The sequence below is a fragment of the Canis lupus genome, chromosome 6 (genome assembly GCF_003254725.2).
Source record: "Canis lupus dingo isolate Sandy chromosome 6, ASM325472v2, whole genome shotgun sequence".
Taxonomy (NCBI): Eukaryota; Metazoa; Chordata; class Mammalia; order Carnivora; family Canidae; genus Canis; species Canis lupus.
In genome coordinates this window covers 23,047,918-23,072,761 of record NC_064248.1, presented here as the reverse complement: position 1 = coordinate 23,072,761, position 24,844 = coordinate 23,047,918, and the positions used below count along the sequence as shown (strand labels likewise).

The 24,844-nt window shown below is 37.8% G+C and overlaps 2 protein-coding genes across 8 annotated transcripts in view; one reads left to right on the top strand and one right to left on the bottom strand.

The window, feature by feature from the left end:
- METTL9 (methyltransferase like 9) overlaps positions 1 to 24,844 on the top strand; it is a 47,211-nt gene that overhangs the window by 20,424 nt on the left and 1,943 nt on the right. For all 3 annotated transcript variants that reach the window (XM_025416209.3, XM_025416207.3, XM_025416208.3), the window contains exon 4: positions 5,394 to 5,578. In XM_025416209.3, the coding sequence (XP_025271994.1) occupies positions 5,394 to 5,578 (185 nt within the window). The remainder of the gene's footprint in view (positions 1 to 5,393; positions 5,579 to 24,844) is intronic.
- Positions 14,153 to 24,205, bottom strand: IGSF6 (immunoglobulin superfamily member 6). 5 transcript variants are annotated; one of them, XR_004816487.2, is made up of 6 exons: positions 24,021 to 24,205; positions 19,768 to 20,127; positions 17,625 to 17,715; positions 16,910 to 16,957; positions 16,452 to 16,527; positions 14,153 to 15,167 (listed from the first exon to the last, which is right to left on the bottom strand). XR_004816487.2 is itself a non-coding variant. In XM_025416210.3 (6 exons), coding segments are annotated over exons 1-6 (687 nt in total). In that variant the 5' UTR covers positions 24,127 to 24,205; the 3' UTR covers positions 14,153 to 15,165. The 5 variants fall into 5 exon arrangements, 4 of the variants coding, with proteins under 4 accessions (XP_025271995.1, XP_025271996.1, XP_025271997.1 ...); XM_025416210.3 differs by having other exon boundaries at positions 17,625 to 17,719; XM_049111295.1 differs by lacking the exon at positions 14,153 to 15,167 and adding an exon at positions 15,339 to 15,854 and having other exon boundaries at positions 17,625 to 17,719.

Sequence of the window (24,844 nt, the reverse complement as noted above, 5' to 3'; positions counted from 1 at the left end):
ATTTCCTACCCATTTCTTCTCCCTTCCCTTCTATTCCCTTTCACTATTATTTATATTCCCCAAATGAATGAGACCATATAATGTTTGTTCTTCTCCGACTGACTTATTTCACTCAGCGTAATACCCTCCAGTTCCATCCACGTTGAAGCAAATGGTGGGTATTTGTCGAAATCTGACATTCTTAAGGTTTGGTTTTTATTTTATTTTTCAGTGAAAAAAAATTTTATTGTGGTAAACTCCATAACATAGAATTTACCATTCTAGCCATTTTTAAGAGTATAGTTAGTGGTATTAAGTACATTTACATTGTGTAACCATCACCACCATCCATCTTTAGAACTTTTTAATTTTTCCCACTGAAACTCTGTACCCATTAAATACTAAGTCCTCAAATCTACCCCTCCCCCCCATTTCCCTGGCCCCTGGCTACCACCATTCTATGTTGTGTTTCTACAAATTTGACTTACTCTAGGAACCTTATATAGGAGTTATACAATTATTTGTCCTTTTGTGACTGGCTCATTTCATTAATAAACATAACGTCTTCAAGGTTCATCCATGTTGTGGCATGTATCAAAATCTTCCTTTTTAAGGTTGGATGATATTCCAGTGTATGGGTGGCTATACCACACTTTACTTATCTATTCATCTGTCAGTGGACACTTGGGTTGCCACCACCTATTAGCTATTGTGAGTAATGCTTCTGTAAACATGAATGTACAATAATTGTTTGAGTGTCTGCTTTCACTTTTGGATATATACTCAGAAGTAGAATTGTTGGGTTATATGGTAAGACTATGTTTAATTTTTTAAGGGAATATCATACTATTTTCCTTTTTTTTTTTTTTTTTTTTAAAGATTTTATTTATTGATTCATGATAGTCACAGAGAGAGAGAGAGAGGCAGAGACACAGGCAGAGGGAGAAGCAGGCTCCATGCAGGGAGCCCGACGTGGGATTCGATCCCGAGTCTCCAGGATCGCGCCCTGGGCCAAAGGCAGGCGCCAAACCACTGCGCCACCCAGGGATCCCTCATACTATTTTCCCTAGCAGCTACACCAATTTACATCTCACCAGCAATCCACAAGGGTTCCAATTTCTCTGCATCTTCACCAGTACTATTTATTTATTTATTTATTTATTTATTTATCTATCTATCTATCTATCTATCTATTTATTTATTTATTTATTTATTTAATGATAGCCATCCTAATGGGTATGAAGTGTCAAATCTTGGTTTTAAGACCATCTCCTGCTTAAGAGACTTAGGAAGAAGGCTGTTCTTTATTCAGTATGGATTCTACCGAAGAGAAGAAGATGCTGGGTACAGAATGCAGGAGGTAATAGGGCCTGCTTCCTGATATTTGGGAAGTCAGGTTGAGCCTTAGAAGGAGAAAGAATTATGCACTCACTTTCTTATCCACTGAAGTTTTTGCTCATAACAAATTAACCCTAGAGACAGAGTATTGACGTAGCTCTGGGAGTAGTACTGGAATGAACATTGGCAAAACATGGGAATTTTTAGCTTGGAGAAGAGAGACCAAGTAGGAAGGATTTGGAAGGGAAAGTTATGATCAACAAATGAAATGGAGTTTTATATGGTAAGAGGAGTAAGTGTAATCTCTGGTATAATCATGCGTAGCTAGCTCTCAGAAGTTGAGGTAGAGTTTAGGGGCATTTACCTTCCTAACACCTGAAGCATCCAAGTCCTTGCCACTCTCAGTGTTTAAATAGCTGTTAGGAACGCTATTGTAGATTTCTATCTGTGTGAGGTTGAACTACATGATTTGTAAGATCCAACTTAGCTCTGGCAGTTTGTCTCAGATTAGATCCTGGAGGGCCTGTGGTGATGACTGCTGAAGTATTTCTTCACTTAGAAATTAATTCAACATTTCAAAACTTGGAACTTTTTTACCTTTGTTTTAACAATGCCTTAAATCATGCCAAATTCCTAATCTGATGTTCTCCTTCCACTTAAAAAAAAAAATCTGTTTTTGGAAGTGCATATGAGGTGGAAGGTGTTTGAAACTGCTTCATTCTCCTGTGCACTCCTGCCCCTTTCATTCCTTACTTGCCATTGAAGCCCTTCTTGACTAAATGCCTGAATGGAATTATCAGTGAAATTTAGATGTTTGAATTAATAATTCATTGTATCTAGAGTTTACATGCTATATAACCTAGTAGTAAACTTATCACCATATGAAAAATACTTAGTTTAATTTTTTTCCTAATTTATAACACATATGCCAAAATCTATTTGTAATTTGACCTAAATAGGAATTCATACTGGTTGATATTCCCTCCACTTTATCGTTAGTATTAAATAAAAACATATTCACAAAGTGGTATTTTTCGGCAGTCTGAGGTTTTAATGAGGAAATGGTATTCTTACTAAGATTGGGGTTCATCCAACCCATGATGGCAGGGAAGACTTATAGTTTAATACCTTTTTTTTATTTTGGCTTGGGAGCTAGCTATTATTTGTTTCTCTTCGATATCTGAGTTCATGAAAAACTGGCTTTCTAATAAAGGTTCTGGATGTCATTTTTGAAATAATTTACAGAAAATGTCTGGGTTTTTCCTCTGTTGCCAAGAATCACTATTTATGCCAGAAAACCCAATTGTAAAACTTAAAGATGTGGCTTTGATTTTTAAAACAAACCAATAATTTTTCTTTATACTGTTGGTGTTTTGCTTTTTATTTAGTCTATATCAAAATACTTATTGCTTTTTTCACTTCTGTAAAATATATTTTAAATCCTCCTGGAAGATAAACTATTACTTTAAATCGTTTTCTTGAAAAGAATAATTCCAGGGTTAGAAATACTGTTTTGCGGGCGCTTGGGTGGCTCAGTCGGTTAAGTGTCTGCCTTTGGCTCAGGTCATGATCTCCGGGTCCCAGGATCAAGCCCCACATTGGGCTCCCTGCTCAGCGGGGAGCCTGCTTCTCCCTCTACCTCTGTTTCTCCTCCCTGCTTATTGCTTATGTTCTCTCTCTGTCTCAAATGAATAAATAAAATCTTTAAAAAAATACTGTTTTGGAAAAGCCACAGACATAGGAAAGGATTATACAGTTTTTGATGTGTGCACCATTTAACAATTCTACAATACAAATGATAGCACATGACAAAATGGTTCTATGGCAGGAAAAAATTTGGGCAGCATATTTTCCTTTCTTGGTCTGCTTCACCAAAAACTAGTGGCAAAATTAGTTTAGGTGATCTGAATGGTAGTTAGTAGATGGTGGAGGGAATACGGGTGTGGTAAGATGCTGAGCTATGCAGGGGGTGGGTTTAGACTTAAATTCACATAGACCATTCACATGTGGGTAATCAAAAAGGAATCATATGTACAGTTCTAACACCAGAGAAGAGATCTTTAATATAAATTTGAAAGATGCCTGACTTTAATCCATTATCTGGAGGTTTGAAATCTTCCTTGAAAAAAATATTTTAGTTAAGAATTCTATTTCTTATGTTAACATCTTCATTTTCTCTTTTTAATGAAAAGATTTTGGAGACTGAAGAGCAGACTGCTCTTTGCTCTCATCCCACCACCCCGACAGGATTAATTCACAGACCTATCATCAGGCCCTTTCTCACCTTAGCTGGGGAGAGCACCTTCATTGCCCCAAATGTACTAGGAGCATTTCCAAGGTGTAATTTTTATTCTGCCAGTGACTTGCTGCGTAATTTGGACAAGTCACTTCTTCCACTGTCCTCATTAGGAAATCTTAACCACATGCGTTATTCCTGGTTTGAGTGGGGCTGATAAGTTTGTCTTCATCGGTGGAACTGAGTTTACAGAAGTAAAGATGAAGTTGGGCTTCTAAATGTATAGCTGTAACCATCCCTGTGTTAAAGCCATAATTTTCTGTTAGGAGCCTGTCTTTCTTTCTTTCAAAAACTGCAGGCAATTCAGAGATAGATTTAATGAGATTGTTCTAGATTAAAACATGATGATAATGCTTGGCTTCTGCTTCCTTATAGATGGCCTAAGACTTTTGTTGTAATTTTGTTTTTTAAAATCAAGTATATGATTTGTTTTTGCAATTTACAAATTTAAACTGTTTGACTAAAGTATTAATATGCAAATAGTCCTTTTTAATTGTTTATCTCGGTTTTTAAAATGGGAATAGATCATATTTGTATCTCAAAATTAGGATCTTTAGAGTTTGAGCTAAATCTAGTTTCTAAAATCATCATTGCAGTTACAAGTTCAGTACAACAAAGTGAGTTTGGAGCCCTAATGCCCTACTTACTTCAAGCAACAAAGGAATCTGACTAGTCCCTTGAAGTTGGTTAGAGTGTTGCTTTAGAGGAGGCTTTAGTTATTTAAAAAAATTTTTTAGACTGAAAAGAAGATGCAGCTGAGTGGTTTGTGCTCCTTTTATTCTACTATTCAAAAATGCTCTCAAATATCACTATGCTAATGAGTTTTCTGAAACAGCCCTCATTATACTTTTAGAATTTTCTAAGATAACTCTTACTGTATCTATTCAGCATTATCAGAGACTTGTTTACCAAAGATCCTTTCTCCTGTTTCCTTTTTTTCCCTGCCTCTATCATAACATGTCTCACCTGCCACATTCTGATTGTCATAACCAAGCAGAGTGAGTCATTTACAAATTGCCTTAAATGGTGGGGCTAACAAAGACTCTTGATAAGAGAATTCCTTCTTTTGGTGGATAAAACATTGTAAAGGATTTAGAAATGTTCTGAGAGAGAGAGAGAGAGAGGGAGGAAGAGAGAGCGAGAGACCGAGGCTGAGAGTGTTGTGTTAGGACCGAGGCTGAGAGTGTTGTGTTAGCTATGCTCTTCCCTTACGGTTTTAATAGGAACCTGTGCTTTATCGTTTTCTATATAGTTATTCAGATGTGAAGATAATATATGAGATGGCATCTGTCTCCTGGGAACAGAGTTGTGCTTAAAAAGCCATAGGAAATTATCTTATACCACCCCCAGCCATTCTTAAAAATAGGAGGGACCCCAGGAATATAAAACATGAATATACAATGTATTTTGTGATTAAATTCCAATGAATGTAGAAAGTAGGATTTTTTTGTTCATTTGATATTCAGGAATTTGATGGTCTAGTTATAGCCATTTTTATCACTTTATATCTTCATACTTATTAAACATATGATTAATTCTTATAAAGGAAGTATAGGTTTTAAGATCTGGAAATAGGTGAAACGCTAAATTTAAAGAAATAGGGTTGCTGTTTTCTTTTGCCTGGCCATTTTATTACTGCAAATATAAATTTTAATGAAAGAGCTTGCAGTTAATTTGAGTTAGATGATAAAGTAAGAGCCTGCAGTACATGCTCTAACTTTATGTTTAAGGATGTCTTTAAGTGGGTTTATATCAATCAGGTTATTTCTGATATTTTCAGAGTGCTTGGTATAAATGAATGGCAGAAGACAGGGTTCCAGTATGATGTCATCAGCTGCTTAAATTTGCTGGACCGCTGTGATCAGCCCCTGACTTTGTTAAAAGATATCAGAAGTGTCTTGGAGCCAACTAGAGGAAGGGTCATCCTTGCCCTGGTTTTACCCTTTCATCCCTATGTGGAAAACGGTAAGTGTGGTCAGGTCCCCTCTTACCCAGCATAGATGTTCATTGGTATTTGTGATTTTGTTTTCTTAGAAGAGCCTGGAATTGAAAGGAATTTGGTTAACCTATGTAAAATACCACCCATGTAATGATCACCCTGAGGATTTCCATGTGACACATGTTCATCTTAATGTGGATTTTATAGAACCCTAAATGCTCCCTTTGCAGTGATAATAGTGAATACTCAGCTGGGTCTGCCTGCTTGAAATTGAAAACCTAAAATGTGTCCAATTTTCTGCTCTTAAAATGGAGCCTGAATCACTTATTTATTAGCTTGTAAGCTGAGTCAAAAAATAAGTGCTGCCTTTTAATTTACCTGTATATACTTGCTGAACGTCATAGTTGTTTTGTATGTTACATCTCTTGTTTTGGACTCTAAAAATGATAATGCTGTTACCTGTTTTACCCTACTGAAGACCATTTGTGTTCCAGCATGTTTCATTTCTTTGTGTGACATTTGACTTTTTGATTGCATAGTCTTGCTCTTCAACAATACTGAATGAAGAATATGTTAGAAGAAATGGTTTGATTTCATATTACTCCGTATTTACTGTGACTTGATTGTAGTCACATTAACTCATGGTTTTAGCTAACATGGTTTTACATTTCAGGTCATGTTGAAAGTTATGACTTTAAGCTTCTCCTTTGCATTTTCATAAGCTAATGTGCAGTAATATAAAAATTAATTATCATGTAAAGTATTGCATGTTCAAATTTAAAAATCTTTATTTTTTCCATTTTGCTGCCTAATTCAGTTTTGGATTCAAAAACTCCCAAGAGCTTGCAGACATATTTAAGAAATCCATTACTATTTCACCAGGGTTGTAGTTGGCAAATATCTGTGAAACTGTCTTCAGGAGTAATGCTCATGTTTGCTTATAACCATGGATTTGCATTGCCTCACTTGCTCCTTCATTTCTTTTTGTCCATATTTTTTTCTCCTCAGGTTGTAGTTTCTTCAGATTAAATTCTTGCTTTAACCTTATCAAATGATTTTTGGACTTAGTTGATGGGAGTAATAAAGAATTCTTTAGACATAAGAGGGTGGGAAAGAACGCAAGTAGACCAGATAGTCCCTCCCCCATGTAACTTCTCCGTTTTCACATTCTTGTTGTAGAACCACCTGTCATAGTAAAGAAAAAAACTGCTTTACGTGTGAGTGCCCATATTGTGTGTGTGTGTGTGTGGGGAGGGTTCCTACAGTAAAATCTAGTAAATGTCCTTGATAATTCAGCAACCTGACCTTTTTTTTCAGTGCTGTTCCCTGTCTAATTAAGTCTCAGCTCCATCTCTGCATTGCAATCACTAGTTATCAGGTTGTAAGGTCTCAGTTTCCTGTGTCCTGTTGGGCAACCACATGATAGAATTTTTGTGCTATTTCCTGGCATAGCAGGAGGTGGAAGAGCAGTGGGAGAAACATCAATCTAACCATGAATTTTATTTTTTTGTGTTCCTCACACTAAAAATTGAGAGGAAATCCGACTGGACAAGAGAGTAGTCTCCAGTAAGGCCTAAAAACAAGCTCCTTGATTGTGGATGCATAGCACAGAGTTGCCTGTTGAGTCCAAGGAGTCTGACATGTGACACAGAGCAAACCTGAGACAAGAAGCTTTGTTACTGTGGGTGACCTTTAATGACCTATACATTTTGCAGATTGCTCCACGGCACTCTATTATTGCTTCCTTTCTCTAAGTCACTAATTAGATCCTGATGATTTCCATGTGACACAATGTGAGGACTGAAATACAAAATGACCTTGTGGTGTGAGTTCATGAATACTGGGCTGTTTTAGGAATATAGGAGTGTGCTTTGCATATTTGGCTCAATCTATTTTTTAACAAAAAGCAATTGTAGAAGAAATGATTTTTTTTTTGGTAATTTTTAAATTTGTTTTACACCATAGCCATTTTGAAAAAAATGTAAAATGTGTCTTTCTGATTTCAGTTTCAGTTTATTTGGTTTATTGACCCAGTTTTAGTTAAGAGTCATTAAATCTAGTGAGAATTGTTTTTAAGTATCAAATAAGAAAAAAGTATATAATGAAGAAAAGGAAAATTATATTGTAAAAATGAATAGTGGCATGTTTAATTTTTTTTTTTAAGATTTTATTTATTTATTCATGAGAGACACAGAGAGAGGCAGAGACACAGGCAGAGGGAGAAGCAGGCTCCATTCAGGGAGCCCGATGTGGGACTCGATCCCGGGTCTCCAGGATGGGCCAAAAGCGGCATTAAACTGCTAAGCCACTCGGGCTGCCCTTTTTTTTTAATTGTAATTTTTATAGAAAATGTTACTTTCATCATCTGGTTGTAAGTGGTATGTTGGAACCAGTTTTATTGGCTTGTGAGAGCTGATTATTATATTGTCGTGAGTTTAGTGAACTGGTCATTGAGTGGCTGCTACTGAACCTGATCATTGTATGGTCAGTGGTGGGAGCACTTAAATCTTGGAAATTGGCAAACACTGCAGTAGCCTCTCCCCTCCCCATGCTTGTTGGGAAACATTGACCAGCATGCCACTGGATGTATAACTTTACTTGAGGAAGTCCCCATTGATGTACTTTTAGGTACCAACAGTTTGCTTTATAAATAATAGTGAAATGAACACTCTTAGGCAAGTCTTTGCCCATGTGTAAGTATGTTCAGGACGCTTTCTGCTTTGAGAAACAGAAGGAGCGCCTGGGGCGTGCAGTTTGTTATGAGTCTGACTCTTGGTTTTTGGTTTTGGCTCAAGTCCTGATCTCAGTGTCTTCAGATCAAGCCCCATGTCTGGCTCAGTGCTCAGTGTAGACTCTGCTTAAGACTCTCTCTCTCTGCCCTCCCCCACGCTTGTGCTTGCACGCACTCTCTCTCTAATCTATATTTTTTAAAATGGAGCAACTATAAATCGCTTTTAAAAAATTAAGAGTTTATTTTGGAAAAGTGACTATGAATTGGGTTAATTAGGTAATATAGCTGTTCTGTTGAAGTTCAGAGCTTCTTTTCTTCATCTTCAGTGTATTGACATTCCCCTCAGAATTACAGAATGGCTGATGTAGTACCAAATGTCATGTGTAGGATGACAAAATCTTAAAAAGATAGAAGGGCACCTAAGTGACTCAGTCAGTTAAGCATTCGACTCTTGATTTCCACTTAGGTCATGATCTCAAGGTTGGAACTCTGCATCAGGCTCCTCACTTCATGTGGAGCCTGCTTATGAATCTGTCTCCCTTTCCCTCCACCCCTGCCCCCACCTCAGAAAAAAAAACAACAACAAAAAACAACTCCTAGAAAGAGAGAACCATTTTCCTCCATATATCATTTTTTTTTTTTATTTTTATTAGTGAGGGAGACCTTCCCCAGAAATCTCCCTTCATTTTAGGGCCCATTGGCAAGACTGGGGCACCTATTCCTGCCCAATCAGCAACTGGTGAGGGAGGAGCCAGGGACAGTCAAGATGCACTCTCTGGGTCTGGGAGGGAGTCATCTTCCCTGAGCATATTTACTTTACACTGTTGGGCTGAGCTTGCAGTGAAGGTGGAAGGGGATTGGTGCTGACTACTCTTCTGCCACAGAATATCTTCATTCGTTTAAAAAATATTTCCTGAGTGCCTAGATGCTAGAGATGTAGTGGGTAGGAAGTACTCAGATATCTTTGCCTTCATGGAGCTTATGTTCTAGTGAGGAAGACAGGAACCAAATGTCATGCTGTTGGTGATACATGTTATGGAGAAAACAATAAAAACAAGAAAGGGGCATCTGGAATTGACAGTTGGGTTTGGGTGCCATAATTTAAAGAGGATATTCAGGGAAGGGCCTCACTGAGAAGGTGACATAGAAAAATACCCTGAAGGAAGTTATGTCTAAGGATATTTATATGAACCATTTCTAAAGTTGGAACTGCTTGTGAAAGACCGTTTTCCAGATAGCTAACCTGAGATTTTAACCCCATTTATGGGATAATCATCTTTTCCCCAGTTCTTTGCTACCTTTATCATAGACTGAAATCCCATATGGGTTTGGTTCTATTAAGATTGATCCTTCCATGTGTGCCAGTACCAAACCATTTTAATTAACTGTAGCTTAGCATACATTTTAATGTCATAGCATTAGCTCCCTTCTAGTAGTTCCTTTGCAGATTTTTCTTGGCTTATTTATTTAACAGATCAACTGTAGCACTAGTTAATTTATAGATTGATTTAGGGAATATTGAGTCTTCCTTGCTAATAATAGGATGTACTTTTCATTTTATTCAATTCTCTTTTTGTTGTTAAAGATTTTATTTATTTATTCATGAGAGGCAGAGACCTAGGCAGAGGGAGAAGCAGGCTTCCTGTGGGGGGAGCCCGATGTGGGATTCGATCCTGTGACCCTGAGATCAGGACCTGAGCCAAAGGCAGACGCTCAACCACTGAGCCACCCAAGTGGCCCTATTCAATTCTTTATGTTCTTTAGTAACATAAAATTTTCTTCGTAAAAGTCCTGCACAGTTTTTGTTGGATTTTTCTAATGGTGTGTTTGTGTGTGTGATACTGTTAAATAGAAAATTTCCTTCTATCATTTTCTTAACTTTTAAATTTTTCCCCAGCTTTTGGGAAATTGACAAATAAAAATTATATGTATTTAAGGTATACAGCATGATGATTAATATACGTATATGTTGTTGAAGGCATTACTACAATCTAATTAATGCATTCATCACCTCACATAGTTACTCAATTAAGTTTTATTCTTCTAGCAAACTTCAGGTACAGAGCAGAATATTATTAACTGTGGTCGTCACGCTGTACATTAGATCCCCAGAACTTACTCGTCACTGGAATTTTGTATCCTTTGACCAGTGTCTCCCCATTTTCCCCACCCTCCAGCCCTAGGCAACCACCGTTCTACTCTCTAGTTCCACAAGTTTGACTTGTTTAGTTTTCACATATAAGTGAGATCATGCAGTATTTATTTTTCTGTGTCTGGCTTGTTTGACTTAGCATAATGTCCTCCAGTTTCATCCCTGTTGTTGCAAATGGCTCTTTCATCATATTTGAGAGTGAATGGTAGGTTTACAAACATAAGCAATTGATTTTTTATGTATGTACTAATTTTGTAATCTTTTACATTTTTGAAATATTTTAGTGTTTCCAGTAGCTTCTCTGTTGATTCTCTTTTGTTTCCTTCATACATCTACAAATGGTTTTGCTCCTTACTTTACATGTTTTGACTTTTTTGGTCCAAGTAAATTGGTAGTTAATTCCAGAATATGTTTTAAAAAATGGTAGGCATTTTTGTTTTGTTTTTGAGTTTATTTTTTTATTTTTATTTATTTATTTATTTATTTTTTTTTTTATTTATGATTGTCACACAGAGAGAGAGACAGAGAGAGAGGCAGAGACACAGGCAGACGGAGAAGCAGGCTCCATGCACCGGGAGCCTGACGTGGGATTCGATCCTGGGTCTCCAGGATCGTGCCCTGGGCCAAAGGCAGGCGCCAAACCACTGCGCCACCCAGGGATCCCTGTTTTTTAGTTTAATGAGAATATTTCTACTTTAAATATGATGCTGTGTTTGGCTTAAGATTGCTGTTGTTTGGCTTGAAATACATATTCTTTTAAATCTTGTTTTGTTAAAAGCTTAAAAAGTCAAGAATTGCTGTTGAATTTTGTTACCTGTATTTTCAACATCTATGGAGATAGTCATTCTGTTTTTTTTTCTCCTTTGACTTGTTAAATTAATAGTACTTGTATACTTTATAACCACCCTTGCATTTCTGGGCTTAGATGGGATAGTCTTCTCAAATTCTAAATAAAAATATTAGCAAAATGTTGATGAGTAATTGATTTATATCTGATTTGGAGGATGTTATCTTTCTCATGTTTTGGTATCACTCTTCTGCTGGCTTTGTAAAAAATAATTTGGAAGTTTTTTCTTCTATGCTGTAAAACAATTTAAATGGAATATGGCTTCCTGTTCTTGGAAAGTTTAGTAAAATTCTCCTGTGAAACCAGTGAGGCCTGTGCCTGTTGAGAGGTAGCCTTTAGCAACTTTTAAACTTTCTTCTAGGGTTATTATTCTGATTAGGCATATTTAGTCTTAAAACTTGAATAAGTCTAAATAGAAATAAGCAAGACTCTGGTAGGACTGTTGTGTGGAAAGAGCTTGGGCTTTGAGGGCTGGCCCTGTTTGAAACCTGGACCTCTCATTAAGATTAGTGTTTCATCTATAAGAGCGGGACTGATCTTTACCTCGAGGTTCTTCATGAGTATTGAAGAATTTAATGTAGGGGCACCAGGATGGTGCAGTTGGTTAAGCATCTGCCTTCACAGTCCTGGGATTGAGTCCTGCATCGGGCTCTCTGCTCTTGATGGAGAGCCTGCTTCTCCCTCTCCATCCCCCTGCTTGGGCTCTGTATATGTGTGTGTGTGTCAAATACATAAAGAAAATCTCGAAAAAAATAAAAAACTCTAACATATAGGAGAGTGCCCTACTGTGTCTGTCTCAATGTTGATATTTAATGTGTGTTAGATTTAGGTCATCCTATTCTGTCCTGTTACTTCATCTTTTTTGGTAGCTTTATTGATCCTATTTGTTCATAGTCCTTCAGTTTGAAATACTCTTCACAGTAATCATCAGAATTTGATGACTTCGCTAGGCATCACAACTTCATCTCAAAGTATGCACTCTCCATTGGTTTATGTGACTTGACCCCACAGAGCCTTCACTATATGCCCATGAGCCAGGGGTCTCCCATTCACCTGGGTCTCATGTGGCAGAGAAGAAGAAATTACTTATTCTGAAAATCCTGCTAACATCTTTCAGTATGTGGTTTAAGTGCTCTTGGGTAGAGGGCAAGGTGTATAGACACTAGAACCATGTCTCTGTTGTTTCTCTCTTATTGGGAGCTGTTTCAGTATTATTCTCTTCTCATGGTCATGGGAAACTCCAATCTAAACAGAAAGTTATAGCTTAATTTTTTCCAGTGAAAATTCTGGATGCCCAGCTAGTAGGAAAACTAATACTGCCAGGGAATCTCAAATACTGCTTACAGACAGGGGGTGAGGGTTGATTGCTAGGGAATGAAGTGTGCTTCACATCTCAGTTGACATACTGAAAAATATTTTTCTATAGAAATAGTGTTCATTTGTATTCATATAAAGGCATCGGAGAGCCTAGTTTTTACCAGGCAATGTTAGACAGTGAAAATACAAAGATAATGAAAAACTTGCTTCTAGTCTTAAGATACTTACAGAATGATACAGAAGATAGATGTAAGCAGACAATAGCAGGATAATCTGATAAGAAATATGACAAGGAACTGTGGGTTTAGAGAAAGAAAAACCCATTAACTGCTAGGGGGAGGTTATGGGAGTTTTATGTAAGAGGTGACATTTGAGCTGTGTTTGTATCTGAGAAGCATTTTACCAGGCAGAGGGAACAGCATATGCAAAACATGAGAGCGTGAACAAGGTGGGATTAGAAAAGGATAAAGTCAGTGTGACCCAAGGGTGGCATGAAAGAAAGACTTTTAACTGTACAATAGTCTAGCAACCAGTAGGTATTGGCTAGATGGATGAATAAAAGAATGAATATTAATATATACATCAGTAACTGTAATATATGACCTAAGGGAATGTAATTGCTTTCCCAAAGGAAAGTGTATTCCAGATTTAAGCTTAAATAGTAATCTTGGAAACAGTCCTTGTTGCATCGGGTAAGATTTATTCTAAATCAAATACTGGTTTATCTTAGGGATTTTGCCTGCTGGCTAAGTTACACAAAGAACAGTATAGTTTCAGTCCTGGGAGTCACAAAATGTAATGACTCTCAGAAATGAAAAGCAAATGATCTAATCTAACACTTTCTATTCACCTGGATAGTTAGTGCTTATCCTTTTTTGCCATCTAGCGTAGATGAATTTCAAGTCAGCAGTCTCAAAAGTAGGGCTGTACACCCAGGAGAACACAAGACTGTTTATTTTGGGTTATAGGAAGAAACCATTAACATTTCTATTTCTGTAACTATTTATGCCAATTGTTTAATTCCTACCTTTGTGTGTAAGTTACATATACACATATGCCCATACACATACATATGTGTACAAACATACACTATACGCAGCACACACAAATATACAACATAGGCACTCACACATATATATACAAACACACAAATAAAAGGAGTTTACATGCTCCCTCCCTTTCTTCTCTTTCCAGTTTTTCCTTGTACATGTGATTACATGTGTTGGAGACCACCAATTCAAGCCATCATTGCAAAATGTTTTCAAAGGGATCTTAAAATATTTTAAAATTCTGTCTGGGTTTTAAAAATAGAATTTACCTCATTTAATACCATTTTAAAAGAAACACTTTTTCTTTTTATTTTAAGTTTTTATTTGAAAGCACACAAGCTGGGGAAGAGACAGAGGGAGAGGGAGAGGCCAGATTCCCCTCTGAGCAGGGGCTCGATGCGGGGCTCAATCCCAGGACCCTGAGATCACGGTCTGAGCCAAAGGCAGATGCTTAACCCCCTGAGCCACCCAGGTGCCCCAAAAGAAAGACTAATGAAATAAAAATAGATTGTAATTCATTTTTAATAATGAATGCACACTTAAGGATAATTTAAATAGATTTTTCCAGTGAGGTAGCTTTCAAAGAACAATCCATAGCATGTTTTCTCAGTGAGATGGTAATGATTCCATAAACACCTTTGCTAGACCCAACCCCCTATCTAATAACTCCCCTCCTAAATCAATTAAAAATCAGTATTGCAAAAACACAGTCAAGCACAGTGCCTTGCCCACCGCTTCCCTGGTGCTGTTATTTAGCGCAACACTGACATCTAGAGTTGGCTGGGGCTTATTTTTTCTGAGGTTTTCTGTTAAACCTTCTGCGCTGCATCTTCCATATTTTAGCTGTCATATTCTTACTCTTTTCACTATTTGTAAGTAGCATGATGTAAGTTATTTTGCATACCCTGGCAGGAAAATGTGCACTGTACTATTGCCCAGTGGCAATACCAGAAGAAATAGTATTCGCTCCAAGATACTTTGCAAGACGGTTTTTCTTTTCTTTTTTTAACTCAAATTTTGGTACTACCCTTCCTCCTTCTACCATCTGTCCCAGCTTAGTCTCACTGGCCCATCACTTCCACAACCATAAAGACAATTCTTCCACTCAGAAGAAAGGCATGTGGTGTGACTTCTTCAGGATAGCAGTCATTATGTACCTTGTATATCAAATGAAACAATAGGATATATGTTATGAGATTGGAAATTTTTAAAATGTTAGACTACTCAGAATTCTTCTGGCAAGTTAGGAAAGTATTTCTCAGTTGTATTTTGTAAGGCTTTTAGTATTTTGGTAATTACTGTTAGTGAAAGTTTCCTTGTACTGTGGTATCCTCCTTTGTAGAGAATTGTCTTTTCGTCTTTGTTTTTTTTAAAAGCCCTAATGGGCATATGTATGTCCATTAACACTGCCATGACTTCTGGATTTGGATTTTCAGTGACTTAATTGAAAAGTTAAACATGTCTATGGTCTTTCGTAGTTGGGAAGTACTCTTCTGTTTTCATAAGTGTTGCCTTTATCCTGTAATAGTAAATAAGCCAAATTTAAGGTTGTATAACCAATGATGCCCCCTGCAAGCAACATGTAAACTACTATGCCCTCTTGCATTCTGTGTCCTAAGTACCCTCTAATAATCTTAAAGGTCCAATAATTATTCTTCCTATACTTAGAGTAAGACATGGGAACTGAAAATTAATTTTCCTTTTTAAAGCATTTTTCATCCTTTATTGTATTTTATTAAATATATTAAGATTCCATTCATCGCATTTTTGTTGTCAATATTGTTGAAGCAAGGATTATTTGGCCTGTAGTGTTTTCCAGTCTAGGATTTGCTGATTCTATCCTCATAGGGTACAGTAACATGTTCCTCTGTGCTCTGTTGAAAATTAATTTTCTTGTTGAGATGCTGTTGTGAGAGCCCTGGCTTACATTACAGTACTTCTAGACTTGCCTTCCGGACACTTACCTTTGCCTGTTTGCATAAAAAGACGCCCCTGCCTCAATAAGGAAGGAGTGAAGAGGCATTTACAATTATTCAGAGTGTTGTCTTAGGTAATTAGACCATTTCTTTGTGTATTTGTATACACACTGAGGTATGAAATGACCAGTTAGACTATACTCTCTCCTGAATGAAAATCCTTTTGAAAAGTTAGATTAAAAAAAAAAATACCTCAAATCAGACACTTGTTACATTTGTCCTCTTGGCAGCTGTTTAAGAGGAAAAATCTTTTGTATGTAAGTTCATTATTTTGGATACATTTTAATATAAATCTGAGCAGTCTGATTGTGCCTCATGGAAACTGAGGATCTGTTCCACTAGCACTAAAACAGCATCTTGTTTAAAGACTGATAAAACACTTGATTTTTATTTTCATTAGCTCATCTTGTCTAATGTGAATTTATTTCTGCCTTATTAGCAATAAGTGATGTTTTCTGTATAATTTGGCCCACAAGTGTTTGCAACATTTACTTACTGCCCATGACTGCATGCAAGGTACTATACAAGGGAATTTTAATCCACAAAAGCATCCTTGTCTGAATTGAAAACATTTCCTGTATCCAATGAGTTCCTGAAAGATTCCATGTCACCAGGATGTCAGCTTGGTCTCTATTTGATACTGTATCAGATATCCTTTGTTACATATTTATCAAAACAGATTCTATATAAAAATGCATTATTTATGAAAGTCCTCGTTCAGACTCCCCTATAGAAAACATGATTATTGATGGCTTGTTGGCAGCTTAGCTTTTTCAGTCAAATATGCTTTGTATCTGCACTACATCTCTTTGATACTGTACACTTACAGGTTGTTGTTTCCATGTGTCTCTTACTATATAGTTCCTGAGCAATTTCCTGAAAAATACGTCGAGCACTCTTCTTCTGTAAACACAAATGAGAAAAAATGCCTTGTCTCTCTTAGGACTAGAAGAGATGATTATTATATTATCATCCAAGCTTTTTCTTTCTTTACTACCACCAGTCTGAGAAACTATCCCCGCAACCCCCAAGCCCTCCAACACATCTACACTCACCATTAACTCTTGTATTCCCTGTATGTTAGGTAAGGTTTATGGTTGAGAATGATCAAATTTAAATCATAGTTTACCACTTGAGATTATCCTTGAGTTTCTCAGTAATAAGAAAAGCTATCTTTGGTTGAAAGTTACCATAATGTTCTCTGTATTTTTAAAAATTATTTAGAGTTTGAAGTAATTACAACCAGCCGCCATTTAAAAGGTATCTTGCAAGCATTGCTCTGTACCTTTCGTGAATCTTCCGTTTCTTTGTTTCTTAAAGAATTAGATTTTGACTGTCAAGAAGAAAAGGAAGGAAAAAAAAAAAAAGAAAAGGAAGGTCTTAAAACAGGCATTTTTTGCACTCAAAACATTGGCAGATATCTTATACACTATTAAGATTAAACTAAACACTTAAATGGTATACAGTGAGAGTTAATTTCTATGTCATTTCTGAGATGTTTTATTACATTAATAAAATAATTCATATTGGTGTTGATTATAGGCTTTGTAATAATCCTAATATAGCACATATGTACCCCTCTTATAGCCTATGAACAGCCAGAAGATATTCCTTCTCAAAAACTTCAGGCATTTAAAAAAAATTTTAAGGCAGTTTTCAGTGTCTTTGTTTACCCCTTTTTGGTCTTTTATAGATAACAGTAATGCTTCCCAGAGGAAAGATCGCATATAAGCTAGTTATAAAGAAGGATCTCTTATTCTCGTATTACTGGTTTTAAAGAGAAAACATTGCAAGTTGTGTACTCTGGTTGGTAATAACTTCAGTAATGATAATTTACACTCCCACAGACCACTCCTGCAGGTGGTGTTTCCTGCAGATGTACAGGAGGATGTTAATTAGGTGAGCTATTTCTGAGGCTCACGTGTGGAGAGATGGAAATTATTTCCTTATGATAATATTCAAGGCTGTAGGGACATCTAGTGCAAGGAAATGTGACTTACTTTGGAGAGGACTATGAAGATCACGAGTGCACCGGTAATGTAGATGGAGAGCAGTGATAGAACAGCTATCAGGAGACTGTGCAGTTCCTTCCTTTCTTTGTTAATTACAAAAACAGAAAGAACCACAGTCACTATGGAAACATATTATTGCAAATACATGTATAAAGTATAACTGGAGTTACTTTATAGTAGAGGTCAAACATGAACTGCTCTGCTTGGCTATTACTGTCAGAGTTTATTCAGGGTCTCTTGATTCAATAGACACTCAAGTATATGATATAATTAAATCCAGTTCATCAGTTCTTTAAATGTGTTAAAATTCAAAACTGTTACTCATTTTGAAAACTAAAAAAATTTTAAATCCAATTAATTACTTGTCATTATGTTAAGAATCACGTTTTATATAACATTATTTGAAGTCAGATAAACATTTTAGGACAGTTTGTTCAAGGGCATTTAAAATTTCTTTTGGTAGAAATGATGTACAGGGGTCACTAATAGTCTGTTCGTGGAGTTAAGATGTTTTTGCAACGTATCTGTTAATGCCGACATGTATAACTGAACTGTTTAGTATACACAGCTGAATAGTGGAGTCTGTACAAGGATCTGAGTAACATGAGTTGAGGATCCTAGGGCTTAATACACCTTTTAAAAGACAGGCATTGTTACATGTGCCCCTTCTTTCTAAAAAGTTTTGGAAGTAGAACTATTGAATCCATTTTCAAGTTCTGAATTTCTCCCTCCCTCCTCTCTTCAATTACCTGATTATTTGAAGCAGAAAATACAATTGGATTTGTAATTATTATCTGAGCAACCTGTACTTTTCAACTAAATATCCCGTAGGTGCTTATTCTGTGAACTCAGTTTGTACAGCATACATTTTTGTAACAAATTAATCATATTGTAAAATTTTTTTTAAAGTTTCAAGTACTAAATTAGAAGCTCTTGTAGAAAAAGGTGCAGGAAATTGCTGTGTCTTAGTAATACTTTATTTTGTCACTTGGAGAAGAATCTCTCTTCACATAAACTTTGCAGTTTTGAGACTTTTCATCTCTTTACAAACTACTTTCAGTTTTGGCTAACGTTTTTTATAGAAGACTAATGTAGTGAGATATACAAGTCTCTGAAGTTGTTGTTGTGTATGTTTTAATATCTGTAGCTGATATTTCTTGAGTACTTGCTATATAAGCCGGGTATCATCAAGTGCTTTATGTGTATTAACTCATTTATAATTTATCTTCTAGGTGAGAATAAACTAAGGTTAATGACAGTGGGATACCAAAAGCCCATTAGAACACCCCTAGTCATTAAAAGCAGGGATTGTACGGAATGATCTCAGGTCCCTAAAGTCCTATTTTATTTTATTTATTATTATTTATTTTATTTTATTTTTTTTAAAGTCCTCTTTTAAACCCATAGGGCTGGTTGATTTTGATGTTTTAATAATTTCAGTGCTCATCATACCAGAGTCCTTTTTAAGGGAAGGGATCCAAAAAAGTCAAGGATTTATTTCCCTTCTCTTCTTTCCCCCAGAATCACAGGAAGCTTTTTCCTGAAATTTCTTGATTTTTTAATTTGTGGGATATAGCCAGGTTCAATACCCTCACTTGAATGAGGAAATTGTTTTAGCAAATCTCAAGAACCTAGAGTCATACTGATCCCTTTCTGTTCTTCTGTCCATGCAGAATGGGTGGGGTCAGAGGTCTCCAAATGGCTTCTCAAATTTGTGTTTATTCTCCATATTGCATTTTTCCCCCTAGCTCCAATTTATTGGTCACTTATGCTTTGTTCTAGATGGTGCAATGCCAGCCTAATTGCTGAACAAGCTGCTCGATAATCATCCTAAATTTGCCTTTGGAGTTGGCACATTACCAGTCACTGTCATTCACAAAAGGAGGACCTGTTGGCCAGCCTGCACTAGCAGGGTCTGGACACAGAGAGAGAGAGAGAGAACCCTGAGTTTGTGTCTGTGGAGCCTGGGAGACAGGATTGGAGTAGTGCTTCAATCTAGACTTTGTGGCAGCTTGTGTCAGCTCGCACCTTCACTAGCTAGGGTATTGAGTTAGCATATCTTGTCTCTTAATCTCCACATATAAGTAATGTGATGCATTTAAAGGGCTGAGTGAAGCCTCAGCTGACTGACCTCTTACAACCAATGTGGTCCCTTCTCCGGTCTGCTTCGCTCCGGGTTCCTTTGAATTGGGAAAGATGATCCCACAGATATAGATTGCACTGTCATTCAACATCACCCTGTTTACAGTGAGGGTGACTTGGTTTTCTGTCAGGGCTTCCTTCACTGTGAATTTGCCCGCATTGTTGGTGCATCTATCCAAGCATAGGTTCTCAGGTTGGTCTACACCATAGCGAAACCACAGGCTTTTTGGTTGCTGTGAAGGGCACCCCATGTGGGTGAAGGAACACTGAATGGTTGCAGCCTCTTGATTGTAATCCACTTCAAGGTAAGGTGGTTGTGAGACAGAGACTCTGCAGCCACGTGCAGCACCTGTGGGAGGAAGCACACGAGCCACATTTAGTGAGCTTCTTGTTTCCCTTTGCCTCTGCTCTCTTAACTGACATTTTGGGACTAGGGAACTCAGATTCCTTTCTTTTTCTTAACTCTTTCTCAGCACAAGCAAGACTGTAGTAGTAAGATACCAGCGGCCCCCACATTCCCTGACCTTAACCTGCTATTTGCTTTGACGTCTGATGACTCGAGGACAGAGAGGTCCTAGTGGAGTCAGTGTTATGGGCAGAGGTGGCAACAGATCTGGAGTCGGGAATTTGGGGTTCCCATGTTGACTCTTAGTGTCCTTACAGGCTTTCCTTTGATCTCCGAGCGTGTTTCCTCATCTGTTTCCCTGGCCCCACAAGAGTGTTGCAGTCGATGTAGTAATGGGTAGTAGTAATGGGCACTCACATGCCCCTCATGTGAGTGCATGAGTGAAGGGATTTTTTTTTTTTTTTTAATTTGGCCTTGCGGGGGTTGGAATTGCTAGGAATTCATGGCAATGCACAATTACTCTTTTGTAAGCCTGATTGTCCCTACGGGAAACATAAAAGACAAGGTGCACACCTGGGGAAATACAGCCCTGGCTTCGCCTCCAGCATATTTGGTTACCAAGTGGAGGTCTAATGAGTTAGCTGTGCCACAGCTAAGCAGATTTGATTTCTTCCTGGTACCAGCACACTGCTCTGTAGTCCCTTGTAGCTTCTATCTTGTTTGATGAACGATGTTGTGATAAGGAGCACAGACTTGACTTCGGATGCTAGCTCTGAAGCAAGTGGTGTGTAGCAAAGTGGAGACAGTATATGCAGCTCGTGGAGTTAGTGGATGGTTTAAGTGAGACCATCCGTGCATAAGGAATGTTTACTTGGCTAAGCCTTAATAAGAATTTAGTAAGAGGTAGCTATTTCTGCTGCTGCACCTGTCACCACTTCTCCTCTTCCCATGGTGTCAGCCGCCCATGTCAGGGATAATTGTGGGTGTCTCAGCAGGTGTTCGCAGGATCGGGACTAGACACCCAGTCTAGTGCTCTCTCTGCTGCGTGCTTCCTCCACTCTAGGCCAGCTAGGTCCCCACCTTGGCCTTCTTTCTGATCCCAGGCCTGTGCCACTCTGGTGTTTATAAATGGGAAGATCTGCCCTAAACCCTTTTAGGGGCAAGGGAGAGCCTATGTAAAATAATATTGGTTGAGACAGATTAGAATTTATGCTAGTTTTTAGTCTGACTTCTGCTGGTCATGTGTTCCAAATGGTCTTACTCGTCTGAGTTTGTCCTTAGCTGCTGTAAATGAAACTGAAAAGTAACCCAAGTGACCTGATGCTTGAGTTTCAGACAGGGGTTTTTGTTGTTGTTTTTGACTTAATGGTTTTCATAGTCTTCATCCAGAATGGAAGAGAAATTAAAATTAGAATCATGGCATGTGTGATGCAAATATATTCTCACCAATGTTTTAATTTTAGTATACGTACAATCTGAGATGTGCTGGACGTGTTTTAGTGACCTGGTAAATGTAGACCAGATGAGAGGGGAAGGTCACCTCACTTGTCTGCAGCTGAATAGGATAGCACTCACTCCTACGTCTGGTAAATATTGCCTCATGTCTACTCAGAGGCAGTCCCTTTAGAAGTATGAACTCTTTGCAAGTTATGATCAGTATATCATTATGTTGAAACCCATTTGGGGGTTTCAAATGGAGCTGGGCCCGCCAAGATCTAACAGTTAGCTGACAGCACCTCAGTCTGAAGTCCTCTTCAGATAGTCTTAAAAGGGAAGCTGATGTTTAAAATTTTGGAGAACTAAAGTGCCGGGGAAGAATAAATACTTGCAACTTTGGAGTTTCATGTTTCCCCTTATTTCCGACTTCTGCATGGTTAGTCTGAGTGTCGGAAAAGAGCCCTTGATGATTTCTTTTGAGAGTGCTGACTGGTGAGGAAACTGCTGCCCCTCCCCTGCACCAATGACAGCCTCTTTGCAAAAGGGAGAAGTGTGGATAATGGGTCACACCAAGCCTAGTCCTGTAAGAATTTCTCTTTAAGAATTCTCATCCTGGGACGCCTGGGTGGCTCAGTGGCTGAGTGTCTGCCTTTAGCTCAGGTCGTGATCCTGGGGTCCTGGGATTGAGTTCTGCATTGGGTTCCCTGCTCAGCAGGGAGCCTGCTTCTCCCTCTGCTTATGTCTCTATGAGCTCTCTCTCTCTCTCTCTCTCTCTGTTTCTCATGAATAAATAAATAAAATCTTCAGAAAATTTTTTGGAGATAACTCCAGACATAAAAAAAAATAGGAGATATGAGATAAGATATCTCATATCTTAGAGGATTCTTTTTTTTTTTCTTTTCTTTTTTTCCCTCCAATGTGGTACCCTCTGAAAAGGTTGAAAGTTTATCTTTTTGGTGGAGGAAATAACAAAAAAGATGACTTTAGGGGTGCCTGAGTGGCTCAATGGATTAAGCACCCGACTCTTGATTTGCTTTATCCCTCAGCACCTCCTGCTCCAAAATCACTTTACTGTGATCCAAGCTAGATCCAAGCTGGATAAATAGAAAACTGATTTTTGACACTTTTCTTGGAGAATTTCAAGCATACACAGAAGTATGGGTAGCTTGGTGAACTCCCTGCTGCTCCATGTCCCAGTCTTGTCTCTCCTCTCCCCCCATCTGTGAAGCATTCCCACATGATTTTAGGGTAAATCTCAGATATTCTCTTTTCACATCTGTCAGACTATATCTTTAAAAGATAAGGATTCTTCTTTAAAATAATACTAATGAAAATAGTTTATGAAAGTCATATAAACAGATGAGAAAAAAAAATCAGAATATTACTGAATTCACCCATGGTCCTCGTGCCCAAATAACCATTGTTAACATTTTGATATATTTCTTTGCAGATGAGAAAAAAATTATTTTAAGACCTTTTTCTACCTTCCCTGTCCTATGACCCAGACTTTGTGAACAAGTTTGAGATTATTAGCTTTATTACAGCTATGATGAGATAGATTATTAGAACCACTTTCTTTTTCTTTATTTTTTAAAATAATTTTCATTTCTTTATTCATGAGAGACAGAGAGAGAGGCAGAGACACAGGCAGAGAGAGAAGCAGGCTCCTCACAGGGAGCCTGACGCAGGACTTGATCCCCGGATCGGGATCACACCCAGAGCCAAAGGCAGATGCTCAACCACTGAGCCACCCAGGAATCCCCCCACTTTCTTTTTCATAGAGAAAAAAAATCAATATAAGCAGAATTTTAAAAGTATATCTATTATGGGATGGTTATGCTCTATAGAAGGAGCCATGGCAGCATTTCTTTTTTAATGACAAGTACTTTTTAATTTACAGAAATCTGGATTTTCAGAAACCTTGTTCTTTGAAAATATTCAGCAAGTATTGCATAGTGCCTATCAAGTGCAGTGTGAGTTTGCCTATATGGAAACGACATTGTTGATGACTAGCACATGCAATTTTAAGAACATTTTCAACCCTTTGTTTGGTGAGGTCCTCTTCTCTAAAGCAGCAAAGGGAATTTTCAAGGTTAATCTGAAACTTTTGGGCAGCCTGGGTGGCTCAGCGGTTTAGTGCCGCCTTCAGCCCAGGGTCTGATCCTGGAGACCCGGGATCGAGTCCCACATTGGGCTCCCTGCATGGCGCCTGCTTCTCTCTCTGCCTGTGTCTCTGCCTCTCTCTCTGTGTCTCTCATGAATAAATAAATGAAATCTTTTAAAAAAATCTGAAACTTTTTTTCAGCTATTCTTTTATTACTTATTTGTCTGGGGGAAGAAGACCATTTCTATAGTGTTAGACATTTCAAAATTAATCTGTAGGGGCTTAAAATATAAATGTATTAGGTGAGGAATAGCAATTGATTAGATAAAATGGAAGAGAAAAGAAAGAACCTTACCGACATAAAAGAGAATCAGATTGATTTCCAGGCCAAGAACGATCCTGCTTCCCTTCACAGTCTCCATTTCTTGGGGTGTGCGTGTGCGGTGGTGGGCAGTATGCATTTGAAGAGAGTGAGCTCTTTTTTTTCTGTCTCTTTAGAAAAGAAGAACTGAAGAGAGGAACTCTTATTAAGGAACCATAACCGGGAACTTTTTGAAATTGTGTAAAAGATTGTTTGTAACCCAGTTTCACCATTTAGAGTTGAGATTTTAGTATAGGGTACATTTCTAAATGTGCATATGGTAAATTGTTTCTTGAATTTGTAGACATTTTGAGGGAGATTTTGATTTACATGTAGTCTTTATTCCCAGGAGAGAGTATTGTTTGACAGATAAATTGTTCCTTTAAATTTCCAGAGTATTTTGGTCACTGATCCTGGGGTACCTACTGTGTGCTCAGTGCTGGGCCAGTCACACTGGAAGCAGAAGGAAGTGTTTTCATGTAGAGAGAAGAGAAAAATTAATGAACAATACATCGTGGTATAATGAAGAAATGCTATGTGACATTAACTAGCTGTACCTCAGATTTGTGTAACCCCTTTCTAATGTGTCTTTGAGACCAAGAGTGGGCCCTCTGTTGAAGTTCCCTCCTCCTCCCTCTCCTGCCCCACGGAGGCCTCATCAGTCGGGTTCTTCCTTGGAAGCAGCAGAAACAGACTCTGGCTGATTTCAGTGAAAGGAAATTGATTGAAAGGATTCAAGGGTAGCTCACACAGTCATGGGAGGATTGGAGAATCATGCGTAGGGTCTAGAGCCAAGAAAAACACCTCAGAAAAACATG

Coding starts and splice junctions, on each gene's coding strand:
- IGSF6 (XM_049111295.1), bottom strand. CDS start 24,126: ATGCATACTGCCCACCACCGCACACGCACACCCCAAGAAATGGAGACT. Junction 17,720..19,767: donor GACCACATTGGTTGTAAGAG/GTCAGTCAGCTG, acceptor TAATTAACAAAG/AAAGGAAGGAACTGCACAGT. Junction 16,958..17,624: donor TCTTCATAGTCCTCTCCAAA/GTAAGTCACATT, acceptor TCTTCTTGACAG/TCAAAATCTAATTCTTTAAG.